The sequence below is a fragment of the Halichoeres trimaculatus genome, unplaced genomic scaffold (genome assembly GCF_033239565.1).
Source record: "Halichoeres trimaculatus isolate MK-OKI-2021-1 unplaced genomic scaffold, fHalTri1.1 fHalTri1_scaffold_4, whole genome shotgun sequence".
Taxonomy (NCBI): Eukaryota; Metazoa; Chordata; class Actinopteri; order Labriformes; family Labridae; genus Halichoeres; species Halichoeres trimaculatus.
In genome coordinates, this window is record NW_027437182.1 from 31,401,058 (window position 1) to 31,423,178 (window position 22,121).

Here is a 22,121-nt window from a genome sequence, read left to right on the forward strand (position 1 = left end):
ATGGGGGTGTTGTTACAATCCTCAATGCGCCGAAACAGAAACAGAGGAGAACTAGATGCAATAATGTCGAGTCTGGAGCAGTCTTTTGAGGATTTGAAAGAAACGAGTAACTATGACGAGTTACTTTATATAAGTGATTTGCCAAACACCAGCGTTGGGGAAGTTACTTTTAAAAAGTAGTGTTTGCTCGTTTCACATTACTTCTTAAAAAAGTAGTCCCTTACTTTACTTAGTTACCCTCAATGGAAGGAAACTTTTAACGTTACTTGTTACTTTAACATTACTTTTATTGTGCTTGACTTTGGGCAGAACCCCATCTCATTTCCTAAATGTGAATAGGCCTACATACATTTCTACTATGGAGGACATAACGGGTGATTCTCGTGTGCTTTTTATTTTGAAAAATGCCACAGAGCACTTTGCAAGATAAACAATGATGCCATGATGACTGACTGCTCTCTGCATGCTATTGGGAGTACCAGCCTCAGAGTGCAATGAGAGTGTGCGACTATTGCGCGGCTGAGGCAGTGTTGCTGTCAAATCATTTCATTTTAGCTACTGTCCCTTTAACCCTCCTCATGAACTCACTGTCTTTTGATTAACAAGCTCTCTAGAAGCCTCCTCTGTTGTTGCCTTGCCATAGCCTATAGTCGTTACTGACATAACCAGTGTTTCTCTGTTTAATGTGAAAAACTGTGAAATATGGTTGTATGGTTTGAACCACATTTCAACCAGAAAGAAAAAAAGGTACAACAAGATTTTCCCATGATTCATCAATTAGTGATGTCACAAATTGAGCACATCTTGTGTCCTTCCCATAAGCTGTTCAGAGCGGCAGTCTCATCCTGGGACCAAGCCAACACGTTTACCTCATAATTCAAAACCTGAATCAACAGTTGTCAACAGTTGTCTTGGCTTGTAAGACAAGTGTTGGTGTTAAACATAAAGCATGAGTGATGTTTAGGAATGTGTCAAAGGTTAATTTAAGGGTGAATTTGTTGCAGAAACACATAAATGATCCGAAAGAGTAAACTGATTTGATTTATGACCAGTTTGGTGAGCGATCATGATGGGAAATTTCACAGAAGAGTACGCACGTTGTGAGTCCTTATAGAGTCTGGTCCAGCACTGTGCTAAATCTGAAACATAGTAGGAAACAAACTGCTAAACCTGGGTGGAGGGGATTTCTCCAGGCTGCAGGGTTGAACCCCAATGAAAGGCCTTCATTCATTCATTCATTCATCTTTTCTACATATTATCAACAAGCAGAGATTTTTCCCACCAGCACACCTATCCTGTTTCACCTTAACTCCAGCGAGAACTTTGCTGCTTTGCGTTCAGAGCACAGTAACATGTGACAGTGACAAAGCAACATCAGATGGCTCAGCTCTGCTCCCTGCATGTATGAAAACCATAATTTGAAGGACTTTGCTGTAAAAACAGCCGAGGAAGTTTTGTTTGGCACGGCACGGGGGCTCAGTTAATTGCCCGACCACAGTCTTCCCCTCTGCATCAGCGTGATGTGGTGAGAACGTGGCTGATGTGGGGAAAAAAGAGGAGCGACTGCAGGGGCAGGGCCCAGGGGTCAGCCAGAGCGCCATCTGATACTGGGAAAAAACAAGAGCGAGGGCACAGGGCTGCACGAATGCAGGGATGTACATATGAATCACCAACCTCCCACACCCACATACCCACTAATGAGAGACCTGTGGTGGCAGCGGTTTGGAAGTCGCCCATCTTACACCGAAATTAGTGTAGGAAATCATGCTGAACACTAAATAAGCTTTATAGTCTAATACTGGAATATGTTTAGTTGACTAATCCAATCTCGTCGCATCTGGAAGTATTTAAACAAGTGTATTTCCTACTTGTTAAGATTTTTTCAGGGACCACTCCGACATGGCAATGACCTCAGAGGAATTTAAACTGAACTTGGGACCTTTTTCTTACTTTCACATCGCATACTTTTCCTCTTCTCATGGATTCCAACCAGGCCATAACTAGTACAGACTTCCAGTGAAGGGTGCTTATGCATCACACTTATGTGAGAGAGTGAATGGGTTCAGAGCTGCCTTGTGTTATGCTGTAACATGACCAAGGTCAGACTCACAGGGGGAGAGGTGCGATCAGTCAACCTTGTAAGAAGCATCTTACTCTCCATATTTCTTCCTCTCACTCTCACTGGTGCCACTCTGCTCTACAACTCCCTTGTTATTTTTTGGGGAATTCTTCGCCGGATACATCCAGGATTTTGCTTGGGTGGTTTTTCTTTGGAGCCAAGCAATTTATGGACTAAAATAAACTTTCATCTGGCTTAAGTCAAGCCAAAGCAAACCCCTGAATGAAAAGGTGCCCATGGATCGACTCAGGAAAACATTAGTTTTCCTTGTCAGAAACTGAAGTTTCACAGTTACAAGCTTGTCCAAATTATTTGACGAGGCCAGAGGAAGTGACTAAAGTCTGCGCACTTGGTGTGTTTCCGTAGCCCCGGCTCACCTTCAGCTACAAAGAGGTTAGATTGAAGAAATAAATCCTGTCCACAGTCCGGAGTGGAAGGACTCAAGAAATACAGATTTCATGGGACTGATGTTGGTTTGTTTTTTAAATGTAATATTTAAATTATTTAAAAAGGTGCACTATTATTGTTTTATACCTGCAATAAGAAGTGCTTTTATAAGGAATGGTTTTATTATGAAATCAATGTTTTTTGCATGAAGTCAGATTGATACTGTGTGAACCTAATGCACTGAGAAACATACATTTGACACAGCACAAAGACAAAAATGGTTTCTAATTACTGGCTTTGGATATTTTTGACTTTTTTTTTTTTTTTTTTTAGTTTGAAGTGCTAAAAAAAAAAAACTTTGTTTTTTGGGAAAACAATGCAAAGTCCAATAATGTACACATCTTTTTTTTCTAGTTGGATGCTGTGACTTCTTGGAGTGTCTCTGGCTCTGTTAGGTCCACTTAGGACTCCACAAAGACTCCACAAAGTCCCTACACCCCAGTCCAAAGTTACCCTATAACAGAGTTTAGATCCAGTACTTATCTGCTTTTAACACAAGGTCAAAGACAGAACTTTCATTCAGGAGAAAGCTGTTTCTGTCTCGGGAAAAAAAAAAAAAATCAACTCTTCAGAAAATCTGAAGTGCGGATGAGAGGCAAATCGTCTTCCCAACTCTACACAGTCCGGTTGCCTTGTTTTTTAAAATTTTCAGAATAACAATGACCTGTATGAATGAGATGGAAAACAACAGCATGCTTTTACAAAAACAAACCAAAAAGCCACAGTACCTAAACCTAACAAAGAAGAGGTTCAAGGCTCATAAAATCACAGTTTGGTCCAAGTTTTAGCATCAAAATTACTTGGTTACGTGAGGCTGGGTACGAATTGTGTTCCTGGTTAAAAACAAAACGCATCATTTAGCGTCACTCAGAGCACGGACAGCAGTTTTGCTAACTTCTTTGTAAAATAGTTTCCAGTTAAACCCGCCTGAAGTGCAAATTTTGAGGCAACAACAAACAGCACATCACTGAAAGACATATCAGGGTTAAAGTTTACCCACCGTGGTTGCAATGCAACTCAGAGACACTATAGGACAAAGATAGAGGCTGTTTTCCAAGCTGCCTACTACACCAGCAGTGCCTACTATTTTGGCTGAATTCTAGTATGTAGTAGGTAGTATGCAAAATTTGCAAAATCTGCAGTATGCCAAAATCTTCTGATGTCCTACTGATCCAGGAAAATTTCTCAGTATGCAACGGACCAGTCTATCTGACATACTGTTTCCCACAATGCACGGCACTGACGCTTTTTTATGCAGGTGGTAGGTTTCGGTGAACTACCGCCATCTACTGGAATGAGTCAGCATTATAACCACAACACAATAACATTGACATTAGAAAATCTGTGAGATAGAAGTGAAGTGATCAGTCATACTACATACTACATGCAAAAGCAGTAGACAGTATGCAGTACCTACTACATACTACATTCACACATTGTGTGTAGTAGGTGGTTTGGAAAACAGCCATAATCTCAGGGGCTGTTTACACGACAATGGTTTTAGGGTGAAACTCAAAAGATTTGTTGCGTTTCAGCCTTGTGTTTACACAGAAACGGCGATCCAGACAACCTAAAACGCAAACTTTTGAAAACGGTCTACAGAGTGTTTTTTTTTCAGAAATGCTGCCGACGCTGTTGCCATGTAAACAGTAAGCCGGCGTTTTCAGTGGAAACACTGACGTCACACTGATGGCTCTGGACGTCCTGTTGTATGCTTCCCGCATACAACAGGACAGCAGTACCAATGTTACAATCATTGCGAACTACTGTGTTGTGCTTGTGCTGCTCAATCTGCTGAATCTGTTGACTGTATTTCAACAAGATGTGCATCTTTTGCTCCACTTCTGCTCTTAGTATTCCCCAATACACCAGATGATTGGCCTAACTCTGCTTTGGTGGAGATCTCCCAAAAAACGCTTCTGGACAAGGCAGTTATAGCGCCGACTATAGGCCTGGCATGCTTACTACAGCGTTTTCAGTCCTGCGTTTCCATGTAAATGCAGATTTTTTTCACAGCGTTTTCAGATGAATGGTCGTGTAAACAGGGCATCAGTGATCAACTGATGAAGTATTTTCAACCCACAGATAGCAGGTGTCATATACAAATGCTAAATCCACTCAGCTTTTGATCACTTGATTCAAGGTCATAGGTCAAACTGGCATCTTAAAGTTCATGAATTTAATATTTTCTACACTGCCGAATTAGCAAACGATTCAACCCCCTTTACAGTGTGCGCCCTTAGAGAAATTAGCTATTCAGACTAAAATAAATTTTCCGTACCAGACTGGTATGTCTTTTTTTGGCTTGGTGTTCGCCACAAGTGGACACCTGACAAACTGAAGTTTTTAGCTCTTCCGTATCGTCTCTTATTTTTAGACCAGGGGCTGCTGCTTGATTGAAACCTGTCGTGAAGATAGGCATTTTCTTGGGTTTTGTAATAAGCCATGAGTAGACTCGAGGAACTGCAATTTTTACTACTCTTGTATTGGCTTTATTTTTAAACTTGATGGAACACCTTGAAAACAGACATTGTTCATAATTTATACAGAAACTCCGATGTGAAAGCAAAATTGTGTGAACCATGACCTGGCTGAAGCTTTATTTTTCATATAAACACAAAAACATACATCCTCCCTACACCTGACATAAAAATAAATGAACCTTTAGTCCAAACTGTCATTTCCTTTTTTAAAAACACTTTCAAAGCATGTAGGGGTACATGGTGTACGTTGTAGGTAAACGCCGTCTGATATCGCTTTGTCACATCTCTCATCCTTACACATGCATATAAAAAGCGTCCATTCAGAGAACAAAGCCTGAAAGTTGATGCACACATCTTTGAGCCATACATGGTGGTGAGTGAGAGTGAGTGAATGAAATTGCGCGAGTGTTGAAGCTCTTCAGAGGAGCAGATGAGCACTAGCAGATGTGCGATCTGTAAAAAGTGCAGTTACTGTAGCACGTTCTTGGCAGGATCCTCCAAAAGCCTAAGTTCATGTCTGATTTAAGACAAATTCCAGATTATTTTGTGTATTCTGATACTGTAAATTATACAGTTCACAATATAAACATGCACAGTGAACTCCTGGAAAGCTCAGGCCCTTTCCTGTCCATGAGTTTATCTACTTCTACGACTTCCTTTGATCATGACCGTCGCTTCTCACATCTGCTCTGAACTTGTTTTCTTTCCTCTCTGACCTTGGATATCCCCCGTCTTACTCCTTTTATACTAGCCGTCCGTAAAAGTAGTTAATCCGTGAACTGCATTGTTTGGAAGCCCCTAAGACGCTTTGCAGATACATCTGTGTTCTGTTAAAGTGATTGGTCATTTCTCAGATAAAGCAGCTGGACAGTTCCAGGGGGAAGACCCCTGCCATGTTATCTGAGGCGTGGGAGGAGGGGAGGAGGGGGGAGGAAGAGAGATCCCAGCAACGTGTGAGAACTCCCAGACACAAACCATAACAGAGGGACGGCTTAGTTACCAGGAGGCAGAAGTGGGACAGGCGCAGGACCTCGTCATGGGGACATGTTTGTGAAGGGATTCTTAAGTTAATGTTGATGGGACACGAGGGACCTCTGCAGCCAAGTGTCACATAACTGTGGCTTTCTTTAAGTCTGCTGATGTGTTTGTTGATAACAACAGCTAAAAATAAAATGTTTTGCTTCATGGAGGGACGCAGGTTAATAGTTAATCGTGTCAGGGGATCTGCTGTGAAGGGGTTGCAGAGTACGCAGAGAAGCAACACATTCTTACTTTAGATTCACCAAGTGCATCAGCTCAGCCTGTCTTCTTCAGCTTCAAAGTTTGATGATCAGCTCTATGAGTTAGTGTCAAGACGACTTCTGGTGATTATAAATGAGACCAATGCAGTATGCATTGACTGCAAAGGCTGCAATTCCTTGAGTGTCCACTTGAGGCTGCTTCAAAAAGATTAAGAATCCCCATTAGGTTTTGTGATAAAATGTCAGATAAATTGCAGCAAAAATTCAACATTTACAGTCTGGTTTGAATATTAGTGTTGGGTTTGAGGCTCATTTATTTATCAAACACAGAGTAAATGAAGTTTATAACCCATCAGTTAAGGTGATTTAAAGAGAGTATTCAGATTTGCGCAATTAAGGGAACGGATAAATCATGAATGTAGGACACAATAGCGTTCAATAAACGTTTGCCAAGAGGCTGAGAGCCCGTCACTGTGTATGGTTAAGTCAGGATTTCCAGCTTTGCTTCGCCTATCTTGGAATTCCAAAACATTACTACAGACACCAGTGTAAGAAGAAGGCACAAAGACTACGTCCATGTTGGTCATTTGGTGTGTGCAGCTGGGATGTGAATACCAAGCAGATACGTCCAGTCTTGAAATATGAAGCTGATGCGGAAGTGCCAGAAACTTCAGTTGGTCACTCAGTCAGTGGTCACCAAGGGGCAACATTCGATTAGTAAAAACGAAGCCTATGCAAAAGTGCTAAAAGTTGTTGTTCATCAAGAATCCGCTAGAGGCTGGCTGCAGAACGACCGGAAGTCACGTACACACCCAGACCTAAAAACAGACTTTTACAGCATTAAAAACATATTTAAAGCCTGGTTCAAAAAACAGCTTGGTTCTAAAACGCTGATTTTACTATCAGCACACACTGTGCGGTTAGTGAATTTTAGTTATTAGGAACATTTGATCATCCAATCAGAGGCACAGCTCGGGTCATGTGACTGGCGGGCGCCCTGTAGCTGTTCGAGGAAAAACTCACAGCTGGCGTCATAGCAAATGTGGCTGCGTACGCGAGTTGGCTTCATTTCACAGTTTCAGGAACAGACGGGTGACGTCGCAGACACTACGTCCATGTTTTATACAGTCTATGGTGGTCACTTGAGGTTGGCTCTGGAGCCCTTCTTTACAGTAAAAGTAAACATGTTTACAACCAAACATTTTTGGTCTGCATTCCAGGGGATAGACTCTAGGGTGGCTGGTAGGTGTCAGAAAAAAAATAGCTTTGTAGGGCTTCCCTCTTGTGATGCCCTTCATAGTACTTATATTTCTGTTTTCACCAGTAACGTGTCACCTTATATTAAGCTTTATACATCAGCCATGTTCTAGTGTTACTATCATAGCTATATTTCTCATAACTGAAGTTAAAACAGAAAACAATCACTTCCTTATTTTCACAACTTTTCCTTGTCCTTTGCGATAACTGACCTCCTAACTTCCATTGTGGCTGTGTTACTGTTGTGTTGTTGCTTTTGCGAATCGTCTGGCACCTACTGGCCACCGGTGATGCTAAGGGTTTTCTATCAGTTAGAGGCATGGCCAGGTTTGTAGTTTTGCGTCAAGTGATGGCACACTCTACAATGCAGGTCTTCTTAGCCCTTTTTCAGCGTAGAAGATTTCGCACATCACCTGATATGCACCCTTCTCCAAAATGGAACTAAGGGCTGAAATATACAACACTGGTTGAATTGCAGCACATCTACTGTACATTGTTTTTTCATCTGATGTCTCCAGCCTTTGTTATATTAGCTTCTGAATTACATGTTTACATTAATCATGATACGCTCAAAATTACTGTGGCAAAGCAAGCAGAAAAGATAGCGGGATCAGAAATAGGCAATCTGAAAATCACATGAACTAGACTGCCCTCTTGTGTTTCAGGCAGGCACTGCATATTTACATATCATGCTCACAGTATGGCGTTAAGTATAAATCAGGCTTTAGGCTGAGTCAGCATTTTTAACATGATGACCACTGCTGCTAAGCTTCAAAAAAGCCAGAGAAACAAATGGATGAAAATCCAAATACACGTCCATGGTTTGCCTGCTTTTGCTCTCCATACAGATTGTTTTCCTCTGTATGCCAAACTCTGCAGATAGATGTTGGTCAATGCTACATATGCTACAAACATACTATGAATATAAACCAGAATACTTCTCATTCTAAAGCCCTGGTCCTGGGAAACCAAGTCCAAATTTTATAAAGAAACTATGATGGAGATTGTGGTTTGCCAGACTCATAGCTCTAAAGTGAAGAGCTAAACGTTATCAGTAAGGATGAAAAGATTATTTATTTATCCAGCCTCCGTGAATCCCAAGCTTTGAGGAATGGCAGAAAGTATTCATGAAATCATTGCTCTTAGTGCTCACTTAAACACTAACGGCTCATAGCAGCTCTGTGGTGGCAAAGATCACCATGTGGCCCACACACTTTACAGCACATGTGTAATGGATTCAGGTGAGGCGTTTAATATGAGCGTGACTGTAATTTAAAGTGTCTGTCATAATGTGTTATGCTCCCCTCGCGTGAGTGCAGAGCAACAGTTCAATGAGATACAGAGCGAGCAACAAGGTATCACATCACAGCAGAAGGAGGAGTGCTCAGATTTTATCTCTAACAGATGATAATTAAGCCTCGGATCAACACGGCGAGCAACCTGTAGCTTGTCTAATCTTGTCTAATTTGACTATTGTGTTTCAGTAGTAATACAGCAGAAGTAATGCGCTGGAATTCATTACACATGTGTGAGGAGCCAGTCCTCTGAACGCTGGCTACCTGTGGCTTTAAGACTTGATTCTGAAATATCATCGATGTATAAATCTCTATCTTATCCTACCTAATGCACACTCTACAACCCAAATTCCTTAAATACATGACTCTAGAAGTCTAAACTGACCCACAAACTGATGACTCCCAGAGTTTAGAAAACAGTGCATGAAGCCCTGAACTCCAGTGAACTGGAGTTTGTATGATGTGTATTTTTTCTTTGGCTTTAACTTTGTTTCATTCTATGTTGTGCATATTTTTAAAACTTAAAGCACTTTAACTTGGAAGGTGTGTAAATAAAGTGTATTAACATCACAGAGTAACTCTATTTGTAAGTTTAAGAGGGTTTGAAATCTTCATCCAGACACACTGCTCTTTAAAAAAAGCTGTGTCAGTGATACTATGCGCTGTGCGTGGATGCAAAAGAGTTTTCAAATGTCTGACTGACCTCATCTGCTCAGTGCAGATGCTTATATTAGAAAGCCGACCTTTGACCTTGCCCATTGTTGCCATGGTTCCTCAGCCTCCCCTGCCCTGCCCCAGCTTGAACAAGGAGGAGGAAGGCGAGGCTCGGAGCGAGGGGGGAGGAGGAGGAGGAGGGGGAGGGGGGTGATTCGGGGAGAGCGAATGCGGATGCATAACCACAACAGGTGGTGTTGATTTAAGGGAGTTCTGCCTTTCCATGCGCTGGAACGGAACCCAATACATGACAAAGGCAGATCAAAGTGTGTTTCACTGCGCTGTGCGAAAACCCTCGTCAAACCCCTCTGCTTCCTCCCACGAGCACTTTTCTCTCTTTCTGCGCTCAGGATATTTCCTCTCACACGCTCTAAGAAAGAACCGCTTACAGATGCTCTGCGGCAGCAGTAAGAACACAAACTGTCATTTCCTTTAACAGCTTATTGTGGACTTATCAGAACAAGGCTTTTGACTGTGCTGCTAATAGTTTCTCTCCTGCACTGGAGAGCCCCACAGAGTGCACGGAGGGCAGATGTAAAGTGAAGAAAATGTCATACAGGATTATAATTCCACCCGTAGGGGAAAACACGATATTCTACAAATGAGGCTGCACACCAGAGCCTGTGAGTGCACATAAACATATACAAACCCTCACAAGGCACTTCAATGTAGTTTCTGGAAACCAGCCAAATTTCATCTCCCTCAGGCTCTTATACAATCCACACCATGTCAGCTTCAATTGCCAACTGCCAAGTGCATGCACACACATACACGCTGACATACAGAGACATAAACACACACACACATCAGTGAAAAAAAAATCTCTGCTCTGTACTCACATAGAGTCCTGTGTGCCTGTCACCAAAGAAGGGGAAAGCAACAGAGATCTCCACCAGCCTGGAGCCTCCGTCGTCCTGAGCGATGGTCTGGGAGTCCCCCTCGTCCTGTCCAAAGGGGTAGAAGTCCTTCAGGGGCACAGCAGGTTCCACCCCAGGCAGCAGGTCCAGGGAGAGCAGGGTGCAGAAGCAGGGCAGCAGGGCTCGCAGCACCAACACCATGGCCTCAGCCAGCCAGGGATGGAGCTGACAGCAGGCACCGCGGATGGGGAGGGAGGTGCACACACACCTGAGGCAACAAGAGCAGAGCAGAACAGGACAAGACCGTACGTTCCTCCTCTCAACCACAGCAGTGTGAATCCTCCCCTGACTGCTCTCTGGCTCTGCCTCTTTCCCTCCTCACTCTCTTGTCCTTCAGGAGTGAACTGGGCTTCTTGTGTGAGACAGGGGAATACTGTAGATTCCTTGCATTCTGCTTGCTGCTGGGTACTGCATGAGAGCTACTCTCTGTCTCACTGCAATGAAACAAGGGAAGGAATGAAAGAGAGGGAGCAGCGTGATTCAGCTGAGATTTTTTTTTTTTTACAATCCAGCGACTTGGTCCCTGATGGTCAGCTTAGAAATATCCTCAATAAAAGCTCTATTCTGCCTGCCAAAGGAGTTCTTTCAGTTTTAGCCCCACCTCCCCCACAGGGATTCACTACCTTGCATAATTAGCTGCTCTCAGCCAATAGCTGTAAAGAGGCCGGTAACTGGATAACCACTGGGCGGATCTATGATAATCAAAGGGCTGCTTTAAAGAAACTGACAAGATTTTCTCTTTTCAGTGAGACTCCGGCTATGTACAGTTACAGAGGCATGCAAGGCTACACAGAGAGAAGCATGTGCACTGTTGTCAGCGTGACAACACTTACAGTAAGCACGGACATGCAGGGAGTGACACAAACACATAGAGGAAACAACATATTAGTGGTTTTTATGAGCCGCAAAGCAAAAAAGAGAGGATGTGTGAACTGGAGCAATCCTCTGTCCCCACAGACCTCGTGGAGTCTGCAACCATCTCTGCAGGAAAACACCGCAGAAAGAGCGAAGGTCATTCTCTCACCCACAACTCTAAATCCTCAAAGGCTTTAACGGTGCGAACCAAACCCCGGCTTGCATGCCGTGACAGGGCTGTGCTGTCTTTCCAAAATCACAGAGGACTTGTTCATCACAACCAGAGCTGTCCTACCAGAGGAAACATCAATAATGATGAAATTTGTCAAATAAAATCCAATAAAAGCGCTCTGATACACCCCATTTATTAAAAACAATCACAGCTTTTGATGAATCGAAAACACTACATGATGTGCTTTATTTATTACATTGTGAATCTTTTTTTATGACAGCTTGAAATGCTAAAAAATCCCATCACAAAGAAAATCTGCAAACAATTATCATAAATATTTGGATAGATACTCTCATTAGATCACATAAACAATAATTATGAGAAAATATTGGAAATGATTAGTGTGACAAACGAGGATCATAAGACCGTAATAAAGCACCAACCAAGGAAACATTTCATCACAGTTTCCTAAAAAACTGACGCAGCATACACAGACTTAGACAGCCAGAGGAAATCCTTAAAACAATTTGGCACATCCAGTCTACTTATACACAAAACACTCATTGTTTGTTGTTGTTGTTGAGTTTTTCCGAAGATTAATTTAATCCGGTGTGCACATGTGCACGGGTGGGAGCAGACGCCTCGGGAGTGTGTTTGTGTGGACGTAGCTTGTAACTTAATGTTGTTGGGAAGCTGCCAGACGAGCAGTGAATGAAGCAGCCAGAGGTGCTACATACTTCACTGCAGGGTCCCGCCTCTAAACACCAGGCTGGAGCATCTGATTGAAGTAGGCCCGTCGTCGGCTCGTCTCCTGCTCTAGCTGCGCTTGAAGCGTTAGCAGCTTCCAAAAACAAACAAACAGAGTGATTCAGGAGGAGGTGAACAAACAGACTGATGTATGGATGAGGATCTGCACAAACATATTTTAAGTCATTTCAGTCAAAAAAGGAAATACCTGTTCCTCCAGGCCTTTGACCCTCTGCCGATGAGCCTTCTCTCTGCTCTCCAGAGCCTGCTCTGCTTGGAGCTGACCCTCTCTCAGACGCTCTGTCCCCAAATCCAGCTCCTGGTGATGGCGGGCTGTCACCTCAAGGAGGCGCTGTGCATGTGAGTGCTCCAGCTGGGAGATTTGTGCCTGGAGACAGTCCACATGAGTTTAAAAAGAGACACTGTACTCTTCACAGTCAGTCTTTAAACAGTGGTGGGACTCTGAGGCTCTCTGAGCCTGAGGAAACTGGGATCATGACCTGTGGTTCACCTTCATCAGTGAGTTTCAAACTTTAAAAAATGTATTTTGGTGTGCCAGACTTTCATTGTAAGGGTCACAGTTTAACTTTCAGAGTCATAACGCCTGCTGCTGCTTTTGGTTAAATGTGATTCAAGCAGTGCTTTTATCCAAGCTTTTGCACATTTTTGCTGAAGAAAATCTGTAAATTCTGAGAAATATTGTTTTAAAGTTTGTACATTTATTGATGTAAGGCTGTGTTAAATTAAAACTCTACTGTAAAAGTTGTGGATGTCTTTGTTGGTGCTGGCGATCTAAAGCTACTTTATTTATGTTGGTTAAAAGGAAAAGTCCTCAGACTGATTATCAAACTGCTTCCTCGTCAAAATTCATGCAAAAACTCTACAGAGTAGTCATCATTCAGTTCTTGTTAGACTACTCTGGCAGTGAACAAACAAATCTCTGAGGTATTCAGTTTAAACATCAGCTGTTCACATTAAAAATTTATGCTCCAGTATTGGCTGGTTCTGCAAAACCATCACCATCATCTTCATCACACAGATTTTATACTATCCCCATCATACTGGATCGTTTAGTTATGTCTGATTCAAGACATAAAAAATAGTTTAACCTTGAAGTTCCAGATCTGAATCTGCAAAACAACTCTAAACCATGATGTGAAGCTTTTTGCAGATAGTGGATGTGATTTTGAAGCTCATATGTGTACAGCTGGCACGCATAACAGTGAATTCATTCATCCTCTCAAATAGACTGGTTTGAAAAACAACACTTGGTTGTTCTGTTGGACTCATTTTGTAAGTGAGTAAGTAGTGATGGTCAACACAAACTTTTTGTTTCCATGTTTTATTTGTAAAGGTCTGATCCACCCCCCTGCCCGTCCCCTCACTGTGTCCCCAGAAGCCTCTAACCTGCACCGTCTGCACCTCCTCCTGTTTTACGGCCAGATGCTGCTCCAGACCTCGGATCCTCTGTCCAAACTGCTCCCTCTCTCTGGCTGCTGCCACAGCCTCCTCCTCCCTCCTCAGCTTCTCCATCTCCACCTGACAACAACACGAGGGTGACATAATGTGAACGACTTTACCATGATTGTTCTGCACTCATGTGCCTGCCTGTAATGCGTGTAGCAGGAGCAGAGCACAGAGCTTCGTAGGTCTCACAGTCCATGTTTCCATCTCTCCAAGGTTTCATGAACAATGTGACAAAGTACATGAAAACATTTTACAACAAGGAAAATGAGACAGACAACATCACAAAATGATAGAAAATGAGTCTTTGTCTCCTCTTACAGTGACTGATGTGCCTCAATTCTTGGGAAACTGCAAGTCTGCTCTCGGTCCAGAATGTGGCAGCAAGTCTTCTGAGCAGCTCTAAACACATATTACTTCAGCCCTGGCCTCTATACGAACATGGGCTTCCAGCAGTTTTAGAGCCGACTTTAAGATGATTTTAATTACATATTTTAAAGCCATTTGTGGTTTGGCCCTCTCGTGTGTTTCAAACCTTTTTACTTCATATTCAACACCAAAGCTTTTCAGGTTTCTTGACCAAAGGAGGTTTCATGTTCTGGGGTACAACAAAGGCAGGGGGGTGAGGTCATTTTTTTTAACTTTTGACATAACAAGGCTGCTTATTGTTGCTGTATCAGAGAAGCTCAATCTATAAAACATAACTTAGGAAAATTTTATTTTGTGCATTTATTATATCTTACTTTTGCTTACATACTGTTTTAAAAACAGAAATGTATAAACCGGCCTGGAGTATAATTTCATAATGCTTTATTGTCCTCTAACTTATAAACACGTTAGACACAGGTCAGAACATTTACCATTAATATATAAGACCCGTACAAGTCGTACTCGAAGATAACTTTTGGTAGCTTTGTTTTTCAGATCTGCATTGATATGAAAACTTTTTTAAAGGACCTATGCTGCAGAGATGAATGCTTGAATGTATTGAGGCATAGTGTTAACACGTAGTTTGTCGATCTGAGAGTACTCCAAGGTCAAGGTTTATAACTCTGCAGCATAATATGAATCACGTTTTAAAGCTGAGTATATGCTCATGTGAAATTTTCTTTGTTAAAGGTTCTGTGAGGAAAATGCATCCATTGCTCGGAATGACACAGTGGGCAGAAATTGATAGAGTTTTTCTAGGGGTTGATAAAGACTCTGTTTTCCATGAGTACCATCACCAAATGTCGTAAAGATGTGACTCTCACTAAGCCAAGGCATGCGTTTTGTTTGAAGTAAAGGAATGGAGAGCAAATCTTCTTTTTAACTCTGAAACATGACAACAATCAAACTTTGTAAACTCAGTTAGTAGTTTAGTGTCCAGAAGGTGAGCAGACTATCTGTTTATTGTTCCTCACAGCCCGGTGCTCTGAGACGTGTCTGTAATGTTAGTGAATCCTGGTTCTGTCCTACCAGAGCTCATCTACCAACTCCAACCTCACCAATCAGAGCTAACGTAACCTCACTCTTCATTTTATTGATAGACTCTCAAGTTTGAACAGACCACTGCAGAATAACTGCTGACTGTGGGTTTGAATGAACATTATCATAAACAGTTTAACCCATGTTTTAGCTCGTGCTCTATCACTCTCCTGTTAAGCTTTCTTCTGCTCTGACCTCCTTTTCTATCCAACAGTCCAGCTCCAGTGACCACCAATCAGATCTTGCTTCTTACTTGGCCACTTCACGTTCACTCCTAAACTTTGCCTGCCAGCACAGTGTTGTCAAAAGGAATTTAGATAATTAGTTCTTTACTTCAGGTAAATAAAATGGTCGGGCCGTCAATAGATACTGAGAAACAGAATTTAGAGATAACCAATTTTGGTGCTGATAATCTCATTTTAAGTTATGGGTTATGAACAGGCAAATATGTAAAAGTGAGACTAATTCAAGATCACGATAAACTCACAGGGCCTTTGGCGTTATATACCAAATAAAGAAGCACAGCGGTCATATCCATGCAGTCTGACATGAAGGTGGTATAAATCTTGTCATTTCACTTTCAAATGAAACAGGCCTGTTGTTTGAATGTTGACCTTCTCCAGCGTCTTTCTGAGCGCAGACTTGTCTTTCCCGAGTCGTGCCAGCACCCTCTCCATCTCTGCTCTCTCGCTCTGAAGCTTGTGTAGAGATTTCTGTAGGGTGGTGACTCTGTCCTGAAGTTCCTCCCTCTCTTGCTCCAGCTGCTGGCAGCTCATCTGGGCCTGCAGCTCGGCCTCCTGCTGCTGTCTCACACTCTGGGTCACAGTCAGACAGGTATGTTTAAAAGACGGCCAAGCCTTAACCTTGATCTGCACTTTAAACTCATGATGACTCACCTCCTTTAGTGTCCTGTTATGTTTCTCCAGCTCACACAGTTTAAGCTCGACATCCTCTGTGGCTCTTTGGAGGTTCTGGTTCTGCTCCGTTAGTTTGTGGCTCAGCTTCTTACTGTCAGAGAGGGCATCCCGTGTTTTATCCAGGCGTTCCTGTGGTCACATACATGGTCATATAGACTTGGCAGGGAACAACTCAGCTCTGTTAAAACACATTTTTCCACTTCGGCTGGCCTGATACGTCTCACCTCTTTTTTTCTTTCATTTCTCACCGTTCTCGACACACCCTGAACGGTGCAGGCAAAAGTTGAGAAGTCTCACTTTTTACAGCAATGACCTGACAGCTTTTAAGAAAATCAGGAGATTTATACCGAGCTTGTTATATTTTTGTTTACTCTGTATCCTTTAAGTGCAGTCCCAAACTAAGACCGGAAAGCTCTCCGGAGTAGCTCTCGGAGAATTAATGAGCTTGCCCGAGAATTTTATTGCTCAGTCTTTGAGGTCCTTCAGGAAAACCACAGCAGCAAATGTAAATAGAAAACGCTCGGCCTGGAACTGTGAATGTTGCTTGCAGCCTGCTAAATCAAAGCACGGGCACTGAGAGTGTGGCTATTCATCTCATTTTGAAGTTTCAATCAAACTTCTTTATTTTGAAAGAGGGAAAGCTTACGGATGAAAAATGAACCGTGTCCATGGTTAGTTTCAGAGTGAGGGTAATGTTTTTCTAAGGCTAAATTTCTGCCTGAAGCTTTAGCCCTACCACATGTGTTGTTTGCATGAAATGATACATATTGTGTACCTGCAGCATCCTTCGGTCCTGCTCGCTGGCAGTCAGAGCCCTCTGCAGCTGTGTGATCTGCTCCTGCAGGGCTCCACCGCTGCTCTTGCTGTCACTGAGAGCGCTCGACAGCTTCTGGATCTGGTCTCTCAGCTGGCTCTCGTGCTGCTCAGCTCGAGCCAGCGATGTGCCCAACCTCTCCTCATTGACCCTCAGTGCTGCACACCTGTCCTCAGTCTCACCCAGCTTCCTCCTCAGCTCCGTCAGTCTATCCTGCAGCGCCTCGGCCTCCGCATCCAGCTCTGCCACCCTCAGCTGAGCCCTCTGCAGCTCACCCTCAAGGGTTCGATTGGATAGCTCCAGCTTCCCCACCCTGCACTCTGCTGCTTCTAGAGACTCCTTTAGCTTTGATCGTTCTTCATTTGCACGAGATTCTGAAGCCTGTAGGAACTCCAACTTATCCTGTGGAGGAACAAGAAGAGGTGCTGTCTCAAAAGATGCAGCATGATGTGAAAATTCAATATGCATTTTCATGTTTTACTCACCTGCAGCGCCCTGGACTCAGCCTCAGCAGCTTGCAGACTTATCCTCAGTTGTGTTACTTCCTCCTCAACTTTCCTCTTTTCCTCCTTGGTACGACACACAGCTTCTTCACGCATGGACAGGGAGGTGTGTGCTTCATGGAGCTGCTGTGCCATCTCCTTTATCCCTGGAAGGATATAAATCATATCCTCAAACAGACAACAGAAAGAATAACCCTCGTTCTCTCTGTGTCTGAGGGATGAGCTGGTTTTCTTACCCTGCTCTGACTGCTTCAGAGACGTCTGCAGCTGTACCAGCTGGGTGGCTGATATATCTTGGCTGGCTTGGAGCTCAGTCACCCGCTGACTTAGACTCACTATCTGAGCCTTGGCTTCATCCTGAAGAGGGAAGACATGTTTATGAGTTTTAATAGTTCCAAAAAATACTGCTTACCAATAAACACCAGGAGATATCTCAGACTGTGACTGGAAAAGATCAACAATTAGCTCTGAGCTTGATTTTAATAGCTGGTCATAAAAAAAGCTTTAACCAAGAGGAAAGAGTCCCTCATAAAACTGGAATTGATAAAAAATATTCTTCTTATTATTAAGATATTTTATTGAACTGCAAAGTTTTCTCTGAGCCTGAGCGTATTTCAATCTGAGTTAGTTTCTGAATGTTTAACCTCATTATTTGAGAACTGTTTTAGCTTTTTTGGCACAAAATGTGTTATTGATTGTATGACATTTTTACTCTTTTTGTGTTTAAATTTTGAGGCTTCAAGCATTTCGACCAGCCTATGATGACTGTTATTGTTTGGCTGATAAGAACAGTCATCTGAACAGCAGTATAAACTTAAATTCACTGCGATCTGATGGTTTGCCTTCTTGACCTTTTCGGTAACACTTTACTTTATAGCTCTGCAAATTTCATCGCACTTAGGTAATAATTGGACAAAGTTTTTTCTTATTTCTTTGAAATTTCCAGAGAATTTGGAAAAAATATCATATAACTTCTGTCCAGATTCTGTTTTGCAGTGCGCCTGTACTCACAGCGTCTATTACAATCAGGTAAGGCCAATTTACAACCCCACTCTTGGTGAATATCACATCTGAAGCCTTCAGTTGTCTCATGTAAAACATTATAGACCTAATCATAAAGGTTTATCATTTTACATGTGATCTCAATTCTGCATATCAACAAACTGGGTACTAAAGAACTTGGTGAAATTTAATAACAAATAGCTAACTATCAACTGCTTATTGGGGAATTGAATTATTCACTGAACATTTCAAAGGTAATTATCAGAGGAAACAATGAACCTAACTTCAAGAACTTGTTCAAGAACTAAGCAGCTATTTATCACCTGCTTCTCTGGAAACAGCAGAAACATTGGGATACTTCTAAAAACATTTTGTGGTGGGTTGGGTTTTAATTTCAAATAAATTATTTGCTAATCGTCACTTTCTTACCTTTAATTTTGAGCAAATTTCAAAGAGACTGTAAAAAATAGCAACCAACCAGTTGTTACTTGCAACAAAAAATTGGACATTATTTTAATGAAGTTATGAGCTAATTTCAAAGACATAATAAAAAACTTTGTCTAATTATTACCTAAGTGTGATGAAATTTGTGGACCTCTAAGGTAAAGTGATACCACCTTTTCTTCTGTTGTTTGGTAGTCTGAACGTACTCTTTCTCTCTGTGTATCCCTGAGTTCCTGATGAAATTCCCGCAGAGCTCTGTGCACTGACTCCAAATCCATCTCTTCATCTTCGTCACCAGGTAGAGACGCCACAGATCTGTCTGCCACAGCACCGCCCCCTAACCAGAGAACACTTTGATTAATGCAGCTCTTAGGAAATGAAAGCGTCATAACTCTGAAAATGCATGAGTGTACCTTTGGCTCGCAGGTGTTTTCTCCATGGAGAGGGAGACCTTTTACGGGAAGCATGTGTACCTAAAAAGCTTGTACGGCTGGTGCAAACTGTGCGCTGCAGAGTTGAGTATAGACCTGACAACTTGAGCTCCAGCTCCCTACACTTGGCGCCACCCAGGCTCAGCTGCTCCTCCAGGCTCTGGATCTTCCTTTCAGCGAGGCCAGCCTGAACAGAGAGTTCCCTCACCTGGATCTGGGCGTTCTCCAGTGCTTCCTCCAGCTGGGCGGTGGTCTCCCTGTGACTCTGCTCACACTGCTGCTGATAAGCCTCTCTTTCCTGCTGCAGATCTTGGTTCTGATGCTCTAGTTTCTCCAGTTCCACCACGCGACGCTGCAGAGCTGCAACCTACGCACACACAAAGAACAGAGTCACGGGACAAACCTCAGATCTCATGTGTGCTGCTCAAATAACAAAAAGGGTAGGGTCAATAGGCTGAACTCAGATCCAGCTCCTGTAATAAAAACAGCAAGAGAAAAGAACAATGTGATGAGAAACATCCAGCAACAAAACTAAACTGAAAAGAACAAGACTTTTCATATGTTTTAGGAGTTAAAGCTTGACAAATTCTCTGGTAGGGGTTCAGAAAAAAGTTCTAGACTGAGCCATCAGTTTAAACACCTCACACCCACAGGTGAGACACAAAACCAAACAATATGCTTTGAAAATACATTGATGTTGAATTTCTGCATTGCAACTTAAGTTCTTAATAAGTGACAGCAGTTCAATACACTTGGTCTTGTGGACATGGTGGAGACGACCTGCTGAGCATCAGGATGGAGAAGAAATGTGATTTAAGGTACTTTGAACGTGGCATGGTTGTTGTCTGAGTATTTCAGAAACTGCTGATCTACTGGGATTTTAACCCACAACCATCTCTAGTGTTTACAGAGAATGGTCCCAAAAAGAGAAAATATCCAGAGAGCAGCAGTTCTGTGGGTCAAAATGCCTTGTTGATGCCAGAGGTCAGAGGAGAATGGACAGACTGGTTGGAGCTGATAGAAAGACAACAGTGACTCAAATAACCACTGGTTACAACCGAGGTCTGCAGAAGAGCATCTCTGAACACACAACACGTCCAACCTTGAGGCAGATGGGCTACAACAGCAGAAGACCACACCGGGTGACCCTCCTGTCAGCTAAGAACAGGAAACTGAGGCTACAATTCACACAGCAACACCAAAACTGGACAATAGAAGATTGGAAAAACGTTGCCTGGTCTGATGAGTCTGGATTTCTGCTCCACATTCAGATGGTAGGGTCAGAATTTGGCATCAACAACATGAAAGCATGGATCCATCCTGCCTTGTATCAACGGTTCAGGCTGCTGCTGGTGGTGTAATGGTGTGGGGGATATTTTCTTGGCTCACTTTGGGTCCCTTAGTACCAACTGAGCCTGGTTTAAAGTCCACAGCCTCCCTGAGTATTGTTGCTGACCATGTCCATCCCTTTATGAGCACAGTGTACCCATCTTCTGATGGCTACTTCCAGCAGGATAACGCTCCATGTCATAAAGCTGGAATCATCTCAGACTGGTTTCTTCAACATGACAATGAGTTCCCTGTACTCAAATGTCCTCCACAGTCCCCAGATCTCAATCCAACAGAGCACCTTTCAGCTTTGCATGATCCCAAATTCAGGTTTTATTTACCAACACCATCAGAAACATCTTGAATATCAGCCTTCCCGTACAGCAGTCAAGTTCCATTTCTCAAAGATATTTGTGATATTTAGTTTGAATAAAAAAATTGTGGGTTTCTCCCAAAGTGTCTTTAATGATCTTGGAAGCAGAAAAAGTTATATGCCATCTATTTTCTTGACAACACTTCCAGCCTTTGTGAATGATGATCTTAGCTGATGACAATGAAACTCTGATACAGCAGAGTATGTGATGTGTCATGGTTCAGCCCCTGGGTCTCTCTGTGGGTCTGAAAGGTATTCTTCAAGTGTGGAATGTTTGCTCTCACATGTTTTTAACAAACTACTTCCTGGAGACCTCCTACCTCATTCAGCGCTGCGTCTCTGCCAGCCTCGCACTCCAGCACCCTCTGCTTAAGCGTGAAAGCCTCGCACCGTGCCTCCTCCTCCTTCTGCTCCTCCTGACACACCCGGGCCTGCAGCTCTCGCAGCTCCTGTTTCTGCCGGCCGTTCTCTCCTTCCAGGACTTTAACCTGCTCGTTTTAACACAGCACTCACTACCTGAAGCTGATCCTTTATCTGAAGTAAATCACTTGGAAAGCAGTAAACCCAATGATCTTTTTACCTGTCTGCGCAGCTCCTGCAGCTCTCTGCGGGCCTGCAGGCGGGACCTCTCCACCTCTCTCATGCTGCTACGTAGACTGGCTGCTTCCTGTTGCATTGAGGTTTTACATTCCTCTAAGACAACTACCTTCTGTTCCTTCTCCTCCACAGCTCGCCTCAAGCTAGAAAAGGTATATTTAAAGATAAGCTTACCAAAAACATCACACCCTTTAATGGTTACAACAAGGAATGTGTTTGACAGCTGTACCTGCTGTTGTCACTCTCAGCTCTTTTGATAAAAACTCTCAGCTCCTGGTTGGAAGCTTGGATTGCATCCTTCTCTCTGGTCTCATCTCCCAGGAGCCGTCTCATGTCCAGGGCCTCTTTTCGCTGCTTGTCCCGCTGCTGTGCACACTCCTGGAGCTCTCTGTGAGCTTCGATCAGCTCGGCTTTCACTTTAATGAGTGCGTCCTCTGCCTCCTGCAGCTGCCTTCGAAGGCCCTCCAACTACAGAGCCACAAAATCAAATGATGACACAAAAGGAGCTCTTTTTTTCAGTATAATGTATTAAT

The 22,121-nt window shown here is 42.9% G+C and overlaps 2 protein-coding genes across 3 annotated transcripts in view; both read right to left on the bottom strand.

The window, feature by feature from the left end:
* Positions 1 to 11,198, bottom strand: part of sned1 (sushi, nidogen and EGF-like domains 1) — a 46,010-nt gene extending 34,812 nt beyond the window's left edge. For both annotated transcript variants that reach the window (XM_074668230.1, XM_074668229.1), the window contains exon 1: positions 10,396 to 11,198. In XM_074668230.1, the coding sequence (XP_074524331.1) occupies positions 10,396 to 10,614 (219 nt within the window). In that variant the 5' untranslated portion in view covers positions 10,615 to 11,198. The remainder of the gene's footprint in view (positions 1 to 10,395) is intronic.
* Positions 11,199 to 11,723: 525 nt separating this feature from the next.
* Positions 11,724 to 22,121, bottom strand: part of crocc2 (ciliary rootlet coiled-coil, rootletin family member 2) — a 49,776-nt gene continuing 39,378 nt past the window's right edge. The window contains exons 24-36 of the mRNA XM_074668359.1: positions 21,818 to 22,056; positions 21,572 to 21,731; positions 21,312 to 21,479; positions 19,272 to 19,656; positions 19,065 to 19,195; positions 17,649 to 17,769; positions 17,395 to 17,558; positions 16,871 to 17,311; positions 16,075 to 16,224; positions 15,793 to 15,993; positions 13,655 to 13,786; positions 12,456 to 12,635; positions 11,724 to 12,341 (exon numbers count right to left, since the gene is read on the bottom strand). Of these exons, the coding sequence (XP_074524460.1) occupies positions 12,258 to 12,341; positions 12,456 to 12,635; positions 13,655 to 13,786; positions 15,793 to 15,993; positions 16,075 to 16,224; positions 16,871 to 17,311; positions 17,395 to 17,558; positions 17,649 to 17,769; positions 19,065 to 19,195; positions 19,272 to 19,656; positions 21,312 to 21,479; positions 21,572 to 21,731; positions 21,818 to 22,056 (2,556 nt within the window). The 3' untranslated portion in view covers positions 11,724 to 12,257. The remainder of the gene's footprint in view (positions 12,342 to 12,455; positions 12,636 to 13,654; positions 13,787 to 15,792; positions 15,994 to 16,074; positions 16,225 to 16,870; positions 17,312 to 17,394; positions 17,559 to 17,648; positions 17,770 to 19,064; positions 19,196 to 19,271; positions 19,657 to 21,311; positions 21,480 to 21,571; positions 21,732 to 21,817; positions 22,057 to 22,121) is intronic.